At 40.1% G+C, this 13,410-nt stretch overlaps 1 protein-coding gene across 3 annotated transcripts in view; it reads right to left on the reverse strand.

Moving 5' to 3' along the window:
* Positions 1-13,410, reverse strand: part of LOC144631091 (myosin-IIIb-like) — a 45,169-nt gene that overhangs the window by 18,635 nt on the left and 13,124 nt on the right. For all 3 annotated transcript variants that reach the window (XM_078489468.1, XM_078489470.1, XM_078489469.1), the window contains exons 14-29: positions 13,185-13,299; positions 12,430-12,481; positions 11,910-12,008; positions 11,274-11,385; positions 10,529-10,658; positions 9,427-9,498; positions 8,494-8,558; positions 8,062-8,138; positions 7,180-7,321; positions 6,560-6,640; positions 6,081-6,153; positions 5,762-5,856; positions 3,775-3,856; positions 3,374-3,421; positions 1,251-1,309; positions 604-705 (exon numbers count right to left, since the gene is read on the reverse strand). In XM_078489468.1, coding sequence (XP_078345594.1) covers positions 604-705; positions 1,251-1,309; positions 3,374-3,421; positions 3,775-3,856; positions 5,762-5,856; positions 6,081-6,153; positions 6,560-6,640; positions 7,180-7,321; positions 8,062-8,138; positions 8,494-8,558; positions 9,427-9,498; positions 10,529-10,658; positions 11,274-11,385; positions 11,910-12,008; positions 12,430-12,481; positions 13,185-13,299 — 1,404 coding nt within the window. The remainder of the gene's footprint in view (positions 1-603; positions 706-1,250; positions 1,310-3,373; positions 3,422-3,774; positions 3,857-5,761; positions 5,857-6,080; positions 6,154-6,559; positions 6,641-7,179; positions 7,322-8,061; positions 8,139-8,493; positions 8,559-9,426; positions 9,499-10,528; positions 10,659-11,273; positions 11,386-11,909; positions 12,009-12,429; positions 12,482-13,184; positions 13,300-13,410) is intronic.

Below are 13,410 nucleotides of genomic sequence, written 5' to 3' on the forward strand. Positions count from 1 at the left end.
AAGCCCTTTTAAGTTTTGCCACACACTCGCTATGAAACTTAACTTATGCAAAAAAAATTCTTCTATGAATCTAAATGATAAAACCACAGTTTAACTACAAACAAATATTTCTCTCGGGCGTTATAATCAAAAGTTGTAAACAAACGAGATTAACTTTGAAAACTGTTCAGCCTAACAATTTGGTGGCATTTGTGTTAAGCACAGGAGACACTCCCAGACGACCGAGAAAATTCGGAAATTCTCGAAACATTCGAGCACGCTCCAAAAATAATAAAATTTCATTTCCTGGAGTTTACGAATGAATGAAATACTTTATTATAGTGTCTGAGGTATTTAGCTTACAAAAAAACTAATTGGGGACACTATTTACATTAAAATATATCTAAGCTACACAAAGTTAAAATATTTACACTTAAATTCTAAGAAAAAAAAAGGAACGGACCAACGAACAAACTAAAAGGTTTTTAGGTGCCAGGGCTCGCATTAGCTGTCCACGGATTAAAAGTCCAAAGTTTACTTATTCTCGCCAGGAGAAGCACTTCTTAAAGATTCAAATGATGGCTGTGAAGAAGACTAGAATTTTAACAGTTGACCGTTACTTACTCTAAAGTGCATAGAGACCGTCTGCTGCCATCTTGACGTGGATTTGGAAGATAAACTTGGACTCTGCTTTGTTTCTGGCAAGCTCATCAGGCCGTTCACTTTCTGTAGAAGTAAAATGAAAGGGGGTTCTCTTGCGTTTTTTTGCGTTGACAAATAGAGTAGCTGTGAACAGTCTCGTCTTGGACAGGATGGATGTACGGATCGTTGGGGAGATCAATCGATCTATTGTTTGATTGACTAACTAACTAACTAACTGACTGACTGACTGACTGACTGACTGACTGACTGACTGACTGACTGACTGACTGACTGACTGTCAGACAGACAGACAGACAGACAGAAGAAACGATTACCATTCAGTCGACTGGCATACGATTAACATACATCTTGAATTGTTTCCAGGACATCACAGAATTGATTAAGCAAAGCAAACAAACAATAGGCCATTTCCGAGTTACCCTTTGCCTCTGTTTCAAAATGAGTCTACGTGTGAAACCATTCAAATGAAAATGAGGTTTCCTCGCATGAAAATGGACCTGTAGGTGAAACTAACTTTTATATGAATGGTTTCGCACATAGACTCGTTTTGAAACATTAAGGGAAAGAATAACTCGGAAATGGCCTATTCTAAGAATCTTGTTTCATACCTTTTCTTTGTCCACCTGAAGCATATTGGGTTGTGAGCTGTTCTTCTTTATACTAACACCTGGTAGGGAAAATACACAAACGCAATATTTATCCTTCAAATACAAATCGAGGTTGCTTCCTATGTATACCATGCAGCGAATGCACTTCTACATCATACAATGGCGATTATACAAGTCAGTCTAATAACGCCGATATTACGAGCATGTCTGCTTTCAATAACTTTGCGATCAAAGGGCCTACTTTGTTGAGTTTTCTGTCATTCCTTGGGGAAGGAGAGGTAAACAAGGACTTTTGGGGGAAGTGGACAAACTGAAATAGATTCTTGGAGGATGGGAGAAGAAATAAATAGAGCAAACATGTAAGGCACGAACACATATGCATGTAGAGGAAGCAACGACAGGATCACTTTGAAAGCGACAAGAGAGATCGGTAGGCCAGATATTTTGGAAAGGTGCTTTTCAAACTGGATATCGCGGCAAAAAGTACCTTGAGAGAAATGGAGATTCTTGGAAGGTGTTAATTTTTCAAGAGTGATTCAAGGGGTTTGATGGACAAGAGATTCATGGAGAGAGAAAAGTCAGTAGATGATTCTTAGAGTGCGGATAAACAAGAGATTCTTTTGGGAGAGAAGAGTTAAGAAGAAATTCTTGGGGGTTGATAGATTCGTGGCATGTGGTGACAGAAAAGAACTTACTTCGAGTTGGAGAGATTCTTGAGGAAAGTAGAGGATACAGTGTGTGTGATTCGAGTCGAATCGAGTGTGTGATTATGTAGACAAGAGACTCTTGCGGTTTGTTAAACGAGACACTTTTGGGTCTAGGAAAGTGACAAGTGATTCTTAGGAAGCAGACAACAGCAGTTCCTGGGGTTTGGGAGGAGGTTGCAAGAGTAGAACAATGCCATTACAGGAAACAAGAATCAAGCAGTAGATTACTTGAATTGCCATCGCGCCGTTAGTTTCTTAGGGTGTGTTCATATACACAAGAGATTCATGGGGTGTGGTTATATAGCGAAAAAAAATTGAGATGAGGTCAAGAAAGTAGAACAATGCCATTAGAGGAAATAAAAGGAATCCAGGCGAAGATTTTTGATTTGCTGTCATGCTGTCTTACCATGACTCTTTTTCTTATTCAGAATCCCCTTTAGCCAGCTTTGTTTCGGTCTGTCGTCTAGCACGGCCTCTGTTACCCCTGGGAAGGGTTTGTTTACCCTCCACCAGTGGGGGTCTAATGTGCGTGTGCCATCATCCATATCGGAATGCGAGAGATCTGGGTACCACAGTGAAGAAAAGAGAGAATACAAAGAGTGCAGGTATGCAGTAAGAATAGATCAGAAAATAGCGACGAGTGTTCTCCGAAGGAAAAACAGGAAATTAAGAAGAGATGGAAAACGATTTGCTCTCAAATAATAGCTGTTTATGAACTCCAAGTTCACAGCTTTCCCTTTTGTGCAGTTAATGCACCTATCAATGGTTTGCCCCAGGATGGGGGGGGGGGGGGGGGGCGGGCAACCCCAGGGGAATTTGAAATTTTTTGGAATCCAAAGTTGAATTCTCCTCCCCTGGGCACCTAGTAAATGTCAAATTTCAGATATCTCCTCTTAAATTTCTAACCCAGCAGACCATTTTAGATGTCAAAATCCCTACCCTGGGAGAATTTACGATGTCAAATTCCCGTGGGTTGCCCGCCCCCCCCCCCCCCCCATCCTGGGGCAAACCATTGATAGGTGCATAAACAACATCACAGCAACTTGCGAAGGCAAAGAATGAGAAGACACCCTTAGTAAAACAGAAGTCAGGCTAGGACAGCTCGGATACCTTATACTGTCAAAAATTAAATTTTACTTGACTAAGGAAAATACAATCAGAAACTAGCATGAGGAAAAAAAAGTTAAATATTGAAGATCTTTAATTAACAAGATGCTCATATGGCTATGTGACAAAAGTCACCACACAACCGTAAAACCTTTCTGTAAATGTTGTAACGTTTGGATGTAGTGTTTAAAGCCAAACATACTCTTTTATTCGTGGTGTTAATTTTGTTTGTTTGTGAGGTGTATGATATTTTCTTATTAGGAATAACGTAAACAACTATAATGGCGTTTCATTTCCAAGGTAACTAACCTGATCTGGACAAAGGATGCTGCATAAGAGTTCGGACAAGACGATTATCTGTCAAAAAAGACGTGAAATATGAACACAAGGTGGCTAATTTGTAAGACATCTACACTAAAAGCGGTGTAGAGCAAGCAGTTAGCTTGTTTCAAAGACAACAATGAGTATCATTAGAGTTTTACCGACACCCTGGCAATCGTTACAGTAGTTGCTTACTTTCAGTGTGGTTGCGTGTGGTACTCTCTGACTGGACAAAAAATATGGAAAATTTTAGACCACGTTTCAAGAATTTGCACAAACCCACACACATTTCCCAGACCAGATAGACTTTAGACGTCAGATAACGTCATATGAAATACCGGCAGGACAAAACTTCAATAATTCAGCTAGTACGATTTAAGACTTCTTACCGCTTGATCGCAACACATGTATTATGTCAGGAGACAGCGTGTCACGGTTCTTTTCTAGGAAGTTGGTAGCATCGTACTTCACCTGATGAATTAACACGTAATAAACACTGCTTCAACCTCTTTCCTTGTTAATTGCAAAGAACTGAGTTAAATTTCATAAGGTAGTAATCGAGCACTTAAATTCACAGATCGATTATATTTCCCGCACAAGGCTGACTTTGAAATACCAGTACGTTAATTTTCGCAAAACTGAATTTGACTTGCTGTTTATTTCTGTTCCTGTAAATCAATATATTTCATTATTGCTGTTTACCTTGCTTTGATTTCTTCCATCTGGAAATTTTACCTTTATGTTTACATTGAATTTTCTAAATTCAATTCTTGAGAGAAGGCCTATATCATGTTCTAGTTACGATAAGCGTATTTTCTCGATTAAACGGCCCCGGCGTTTATTTCAAACTTGCCCCGTTGGAGCCGGCGTTTATTTGAATCCTGCAGTTTATTCAAGCCCGTTTTTTTCGACGTTTTTGCTTGTTTACAAGCTAAAAACGTAGAATAGGGGTTATGTGGACAAAATTTGGAACCACATATTTGTAAACTCTCAAGGGACTTTTTTAATTTATCAAGGGACTGTTTTAATTTCTCAAGGGATTACTTTCCGCTGTGGGTGATCACTTGCGATCTCGTGAAAAAAACGTGACTTGTCACATTTACAAACGTTATATAACAATTTTAAAAGTGACATGTCAGCTTTCTTATCTCAACGCGCGTGTGTCTGAAAGGCGATCTATAAAAAGCGTCGCACAAACAATGGATTGCGTAACTAAAACACGAATAAATAATCACTAGCACTTACATCGTTTAAAAATTACAAACATAAAAAATAAACCATACCAAAAAACTCGCTCTCTTCAAAGATATTATTGAAGTTAAAACAAATGCAAGAGATAGGGGCTTCTTTTAGCTTAGGAGCGGTTAAAAATTAGGCCAAATTTGGTCGCTACATGCAAGCGCAACTCTATTTCGTCATCAGCCTAGGTCGTTAGGGACGTGACCTCGCGTTGACAGAGAATGAAGCAATGTTGCATGAATCGGCTTTACAACATGCGATCGTATCTACGCAGTTCGAGTGGAATTTCAGTCAAAGACAGCAAAATTCTTTCGTATTTCATCTTCAAATATAATTCGAAAGCATTCACTGTATATATGACTTTTGTTTAATCCTGGGTCTTGATATCCGACCCTCGCAGAGCCTAGACAAAACGCAGCTTGAGTATAACGATTTGTTTACGCCCCAATTATATGCGCAATGTTTTCTCCGACAGTAGTCGGAAATATCCGTATTTTTTTCGTGCTTTTTCGTGGAGCAATCGTAACGATACGGCCTTGAACACATTGAACAGCGGTCTACCCGGCTATAACAATTCAAATATGGCGTCGCAAAAACAAAGCGTCGAACGCATATTTTGCTGTTTCATTTGCTAATTTCGCTGCCGTAATCGACTGCCTCGAAAGGTCCTTGCAATTTTAAAGTATAGAATTGTCAGATCTCGGTGAAATTTGCACTGTTTATTTGTGTAATGTTAAGGAATATGTGTATAAATACCCGGCGCGGACGAGCCATTTTTGACAAAATTATATGGCTGCATTTCCTCCGCGAAGATAGGAAATTGTTAAACTAAACTACAAAGAAACTGTAATGATAAGTTCGAAGAACAATGCACAGGATAAACCTTCGACTCATACTTCATGCAAAAACGTCGACATCTCGAAGAGACTTTGATTATACTGACCAAGGGCTTTCATTCATTATTTTTGACAGCCACATGTCTTGCCATGTCTCCTAAAGCATTCTACACCTCGAATAAAACCTTGAGGGGCTTATTTACAACTCCACCTTGAGACCTGGAGCTTATTCGGGTTCGGTGTTAAATCGAGAAAATACGGTATTACAAAACAGAGTCGGTCTTGCCAAGGCAACACATACCCGCCCAGCGTAATGTACGATAACAAACGATGGGTACACATCATTCTCTTTGGGTCGCTCATAAAATGGACCTTCGATGTTCTTGTGAAATTTTTCTGTGGAGAAGCAAACAGCATTGTTTTATTACGACGTGAAATTCAATTTTCTTCATCTTCATATATATACTGACTAAACTAGCTTGCTAGGAAAAGGCGTTTTATTTCACACTGGAAAAAAAGGAAATTGGGTGTACATTTGATCAAAGTCTCCCAACCAGCACTGTAAGGAAAGTATTGAGACCTTTAAGGAGAATTTGCATATTGACCAGTATCGTACTTACCCACGAGAGTAGAGTCAGTGGCCTTCGGAAAACGACTTTCCTCGTCTAACAGAGCAAGAATACCGATGGGTTTCTGTTAAAGAAAAAAACAAAGATGCTCCATTTAGACAAGAAGAAAAAGGTACATGGGACAAGCAGTCACACAATGCTAAATCTTGCATAAGAATTGAGGTCAAACTCTCAATGGACGTAAGCAATTTATAGAGAAGAAATTTTCTGGCAAGAACTCTGTTCTGGCTTCGAGCACTAATGAGATGGGAATAACAAGAAGCTCTTGCCTGAGCCAGTGTTTTTTGCAAGATGCCAAGCAACAGTTGCCTAGCAACATGACGTTCGGTAATGCTCGTGAGTGTTCGTGAAGTCCCCTGATTGGTTTATAAGAATCAGAAGTGCTTCGGGCATTTTTACGGGGATGTAGAAAAATCGATACCGGTTAAATCCACTTTAAGCAACAGAAAATTAAAGATAGAAAGGTATACCTGCAGAAACATGTCAAGAACAGGTCTGTTGTCGGTGAATGTAATTCGTTCAAGGGATATCCCTTCCACACGATACTCCTCCTGAAAAAAATAACACAAATTGAAGAAGAGGGGCATTAGTTTATTCTTTGGTTTCATTTGTGTGCTCAAGAATGAGGCAAAGCCGGACAATTGCGAGATAATAGAAGAAACAACCACTAAAATCCAATTTATCTTCAAAAGTATGAATTATGTGTTTGCTCTAGTTTTGTATTTGCTGCGCTTTGCTTGGTTCAAGAAACACGTGGAGCACGCAGGGCGCTTTAGCCAATCAGATTGAAGACGGCATCTTCATAGCCAATCCGGTGCAAGAACAAAACCAACTGCATAATTTGGTTATGTGGCTTTTCCCGCGCTTTCCAACGGTTACATGTTTTCCCGCGCTTTACATCGGTTACATGTTTTCCCGCGCTTGTTACCGGTTACGTTTTCCCGCGCTTAGCACCTGGTTGCAAGATTTATACTTCGACCCTCTGATTGGTTAATTCTAACATTTTCTGACTCTGTGATTACGTTGATTAAAATTAAACAGGAATTTTTACTGAAGAAATAAAAAGAGCAAAGTTATGCAAAAAACTTACCAATTCCCAGGAGAAGATTTGCTGGTTAAAGTAGAATTGAACCTGTTCATTGGCGATGTTTATACAAAGCTGTTCAAACGAATTCCGTTTGAAATTCTCAAAGCCAAAAATGTCCAGAATGCCAATTCTGTGATCATTATCCCTGCAAAGCAAAACAAAAAAAGAACACAAATCACGAATTTTGAAATTAATGGCGAGTGCATGGTCAGCAATACGGCATCTTGGATTCGTATCACACTTATAAAAAAAAATAAGCGAAAAAAATAAACTTCATAGTTGCAACAGACATCAGTTTTCAAAATTCCCTGACATTTCAATGTGCTAACCGTCTGGACTCGTGAATTTCGGCAAACATTTTGTTGTTCGTCTGGTTATTCGTCTCTAGTATAAAGACGGGCACAAGACGCGTAACACGTCTAGACGAGCTTTCTTTCGTAATTCGTCTTTCAAGACACATTTCCAAAAGAAGCTCGTCTAGACGGGTAACTCGTCTTGTGCCCGTCTTTATACTAGAGACGCATAACCAGACGAACAACAAACTGTTTGCCGAAACTCGTCCAGACGGGTAACACGTCTCTAGTATAAAAACGGCCAACGATAAAAATAAATTTTTTTCTTACCAAATCAATACAAAATGCCAGATATATTAGCGGCTCCTAGCCTCCACTTCCAAAACAAAACATCGCTGAGATCACATTGACCTGAAATGTTTCTTTCAGCCTTCAAAGGTATTAAATCCGAGATGTTTTATCACAATTTTCCCTGACTTTTCTTCAAAATGGCAATTTTCCCTGACTCGAAATAAAATTCCTCGACTATTCCCTGACCTTCAAGGATTTTTTTCCCAGACCATTTCCTGACCTGTGACAATCCTGTACTTACACTGTACGTCGTTTATCAGTTTTCAGTAAGGCGTTGATACGGTGAACAATCCAGCTAAATAGCTTGCCATAAAGCGCCTGAAAATAACAGCAAATGTTTTAGTCATGTATTTGCATTGGTATCCCTGTGGGGCCATCTTCAGAGGGGGTGAGGGTGGGGCTAAATTTGGTGAAGGGAAATTTGCGTTTCAGAAGTCGTGAGCGAGGGCCAGAAACTTCACAAATGAAGCTTACTTCCAGAAAACATATGGAATTTCTTTTATGTTGACAATCTTGAAAATTGCATTTTTTTTAATTGCAATCAATTCGAGGTTCATTTTTTTACTTTACACCCATCCGCAGTTCAAATATGAGTTCTTTCATATACTTAGCATCAATCCTGTCATTGAATTACAACTCCGCAAGCAAGGGAAAAGAAAAAAGAATACTATACCTTGGCCATTCCATCGCGATAATCAACGGCTTGATCAACTGAGTTGTTTCTGACAATTGTCTCTCCTAGAATGAAATCAAAATTAGCATCAACGAAGGAAAATGTGAACTACATTTTGTACAAAGAAACTAACTTAGCATCAGCGAATGCCAAAAAGCTGGGAAGCCAAATTCGATTACACATAGTCAATATTGGGTTCATTGAAATGGACTTCCCTGCAGAAATCAGAGCGTGAAAGTCAGGCGGAAAAATGCGCAAAAAAAAAAACATTCCTAAGACTAATGGGCAGATGTAAAGCTTTCCGGACCGATCATTCAAGTAGTGGTTGAACCATGGTTAGAGAAACTAGCACAGCAACTACATGTATACCTGTCCTGGACTTCCCCCCCCCCGGGGGGTACTCAAAAAAGTTTTATACGGGGAGGCTCCGCCCCGAGTTCTAACCCCTTACCCTTTTATATACCATTTTGACAGAAATTGTACCCCTTTCGTATACTTTTAACTGAAAAAAGGTACCCCTTTCATATACCTAAAAGACGTGGCGTGGACTTAAAACAGGACGTTTTCTTGTCATTTTCATGTAGCGCTTAATAAATTAAAATAATACAGCCATAAATTGCGTCTGTTCGAAATATTTTAATTAAAGGCCCTTTTAAATACCTAAGTGACAGATTTCCATACCCTTTTATATACCTTAACTCGTGAAATCCCTACCCTTTTATATACCTGAAGCCTTAAAAAGGTACCCCTTTCGGGCGGAGCCTCCCCGTATAAGCCATTATAGGGAGTACCCCACCACCCCACCCCCGGGACTTTCCCCAGGGCCAGAAGGGTGTGTACATTTTTGACTGAAAAAGGAAAACTTTAAAGGTCGATATATATCAAAAACGTTAGAAATATTCTTTGTTTCTCAAATCCTCGGTTGTTTCTCACCTCTTGTAACATTACTGTTAGTTGTCAGCGCATCCCTCAGTTCCACTGCATTTATACCCAACAGCGAGGAAACTGCAACAAAATGTTTTGACTCAAATTCAGTGATATAACCAAAGATATCAACATTGGTGTCTGTGTATATGACAACAAAAGTTCCTTGTCTTGATGTACCATCAAATTAAAAGAGGTAAAAAAAGGTAATCTGCATTCAAGCCTAGTGGCCTATTAGGCTGAAGCTTATCCCGGTTTCTGTAGCATGAAGCGACAAGAAGTATTTCTACTCCCCCCTGAATAGTATGCTAGTCCATCGCAGGTTTACCTCCCTCCCAGCTGAGCATTAAAATTCTCTGGTACCCATTCAGTGTTCTCCCTAGGATTTTGTGAAGGCCAGGGGGTATTCTGACTGTGATTTTCAAATGTCAAAACCTGATCTGTGGAACTTGTTCCCCACGTTTTCTGTCTCATTTCCAGAGTAAGAAATGAACTTATTTACTTTGCGTCAGGCTTTGAGAAGCTTTTTGTTTCTGTTCTGAGCAACCCGAGTCGATTGAGTTCACCATTCTTTCCACGAACGCGGGAATTTCGTTTAGTATCCCACGTACGACACCTTGAAGTGCCGTTGTGTTCCTATGACAATTTGATTAATTGGTATAGCTGCCGACCAACAAAACGAATGCATCACAGGATTGAACATATTGATGCAAGGGTTTAAAAGTTTTTATCGACTTCTTTGTTGTTTATGGATAGGAATTCCCAGTTCCAGATTTCAACTTAAGGTTACGTTTTTTTTATCTTCAATTTTAAGCCAGGCGGCAACGATTTTTCTGTGAATCAAGCTATGCGGCCCGCCTGGCCTAAAGTACCTAGGGGGAACACTGCCATTTATACACCTGGGTGGAGAGAGGCACTGTGAGAGTAAAGTGTCTTGCCCAAGAACACAATGTAGTGCCCCAGCCACTGGTCGAACCTGGAACCCTTGGTCCGGAGTACAGAGCACTAACCATTACGCCAGCCCCCCCCCCCCCCCCTTTCCTCCATATCATTAAAATAAATGTATGGTATTCAGTAATGAGAATTGACTTCTTGATCTAGCTGTACACACCTATAAGTAAAACCTGTGGATTGCTGACCATGCTCTTGTCACTCAGATGCGAGACTGACTCGTCTTCAGTGAAGTGAATATCTCCAATGTGGATAACAGCAGCAAGTATTGAAAACAGTTGCGACACTTCCTGTTGTATACAAAGTCAAATACACGGATCCAGAGTTTCAGACTTCCGGTCCAAATTCAAAGGAAAAGTGAGCACTCATTAAGCCAGACCATTGTTAAACATTGCAAAACACAATAGCCTGACTTAATGAGTCTCACTTTTCTTTTGAATTTGGACCGGAAGTCTGAAACTCTGGATCCGTATATTTTACCAAGTTATAGGCTCGTTCCATATTTTCAAAGCCAGAATGTTTTGTTCCAGAAAATATCCATACTCTTACTAACTCCAACAATGATTCAGAAACTAAGGTTTTTTGGTTTTAAACCCCTCCCCCTTTGGTAATTCCATTTTAACTTTATAATTTCTCATATTCGACTTTTAAGACCTCCTTCCCTTAGGAATTTTCAATGACCTTCCATGGGGTGGGTATGGATATTATCTGAAATAACACAATTATATAATGGTTGAGTTATATATTTATAAGGAAAAGAATGTTATTATGTAATTGGATTGATTTGGGGGGTTAATTTTGGGTAAAAGAAGGCTTACTTTCAGACGTTTTAAAGCTATACCATTTATAGCGCATGGCATATTACAAACAAAAACCACCTATTACTAACTGCAGTTTTTACTTACCTCGTGACTGAAGCCAATGATGTCAAAACATCTCTGAACTTCTTCAAACTTGCGTCTGTTACCCAGGGTGCACACCAAGTCCTGTAAGTTTCTTCCTCCTGTTTGGAGGTAGCTGGACAATAAAAAAAAACAGCGAAAAAAAAGTTATTTTAAAATAAAAATAGGAGGAATATTGTTGCTCACCGTATTTGTGAGCATTTTCTTTTAAAAATTGCAGTTTTTAAATTTGTGTAACTTGTAATTGTCCAGGGGAGGGTGGTATTAAAAAGAACAGTTGTGTGTGATGTTTCACAACTTGAGTGGAAGTACAGTAATTTTCAGAGTCAAGTTAAATATTGTTCTACAGTCAATAGCTGGGTCAACCGTGGTATTTGATAGTGATTGGTCAGTTTCACTATGATGTCACCACTGCCTGTTAGGACTTGTGAAAGTACTGGTATCAGTGATTGGACAGTTGACAACTGCAATCTGTTTACTGTCTGTCAAATGGTAGATTTAATGTCATAACTGGTAACTTGGAAGGAGTATTTATTACTGCACTACTAAACAGAAGCAGACTTTTTATAGGAAATACATCTTGAGTTACTCTGGAGTAAAGTATGTGAGCTGGACACCTTTGGAGTGAGTTTAACTTACTTGTGTTGTGAATACAGCTTGAATGAATATTTCTCCAATTTCTTGTTATAGGCCAGACCCGCAATCATGTAATAAAATATGTGGAAATTCCTCTCTCCTCTGTTGATGCACAAAAGTAAAAAAGTTTTCAGTAACTAGCACGAACAAAATGCAATTTCTCTAGACAACAGCAATGAACTGTCAAGTGAACTAGTGATGACATTATTATCTTTAGCAGTAACGAGTGGAGGGGGACAGGGGGGCGGGAGTCCGGGAGAAAAGGGGCGGGAAGCGGGAGGAGAGAGGCCGGGAAGCGGGATTCTTAAGGTGGCCGGAACCGGGAGAAAACAAGTGAAATTTTGTAACATTGCATTATATTTCGCAATAGACATGGAACAAACAGGAGAGAAAAGCTACGGAAAGGGGCGGGAGGCGGGAGTCAAGGGTACGGGAAGTGGGAGTAAAAGGTACGGGAGGCGGGAGGTTCAGACCCCCCTGGTCCCCCCCCCCTAACGATAAAAGGAATGTGATCGCAACTCACCTTGACTGTGACACAACTCTAGATTTCTCCAACAAGTACTCTGACAGTATGCCTTGAAATAAACGTTGTAAAAACAATTACTGCTGAATATTAACTGACTAATATTGGTTCATTCACTAACTGACCAACCTGACGGACTGACTGACTACTGACTGACTTGACAGACAGACAGACTGACTGACCAACCTGACTGACTGACTAACTTGACTGACTGACTTGACTGACTGACTGACTGACTGACTTGCCTGACTGACTGACTGACTGACTGACTGACAGACTGACTGACTTGCCTGACTGACTTGACAGACAGACAGACAGGCTGACAGACAGACAGACAGACAGACAGACTGACTGATAGACTGACTAACTTGACTGACTTGCCTGACTGACTTGACAGACAGACAGACAGGCTGACTGACTGACCAACCTGACTGACTGACTAACTTGACTGACTGACTTGACTGACTGACTTGACTGACTGACCTACTGACTGACTGACTGACTGACTGACTGACTAACTGACCGACCGACAGACTGACTGACTGACAGACTGACTTGACTGACTGTCTAACTGACCGACCGACAGACTGACTGACTGACTGACTGACTGACTGACTGACTGACAAACTCACCAACTACTGACCGACTGACCGACCGACTGAACACAACCGACCGACTGACTGAGAGACACAAAGGGACAGAAGGAAGGCCAGATGAAGGGAGAAAGGAGCAGACATACAAACTGCTTTCCTTACCTCCTGTGAGAGCTCCATTAGATGTGAAGTGGAGTTCTAAGTATTTTCCAAATCTGCTGGAGTTATCATTAATGACTGTCTGTGCATTTCCCAGGGCTTCCATCAGAGGATTGACCTGCCAATCAAATACAATGTCAGCTAACAAAATATATGAACAAATTATTTTTTAAATATGATAGCTTACACTTGTAACTTCATGCACTCTAAGCTGGCATGTAAGCAGATT

The sequence above is a fragment of the Oculina patagonica genome, chromosome 11 (genome assembly GCF_052425735.1).
Source record: "Oculina patagonica isolate OP01 chromosome 11, crgOcupat, whole genome shotgun sequence".
Taxonomy (NCBI): domain Eukaryota; kingdom Metazoa; phylum Cnidaria; class Anthozoa; order Scleractinia; family Oculinidae; genus Oculina; species Oculina patagonica.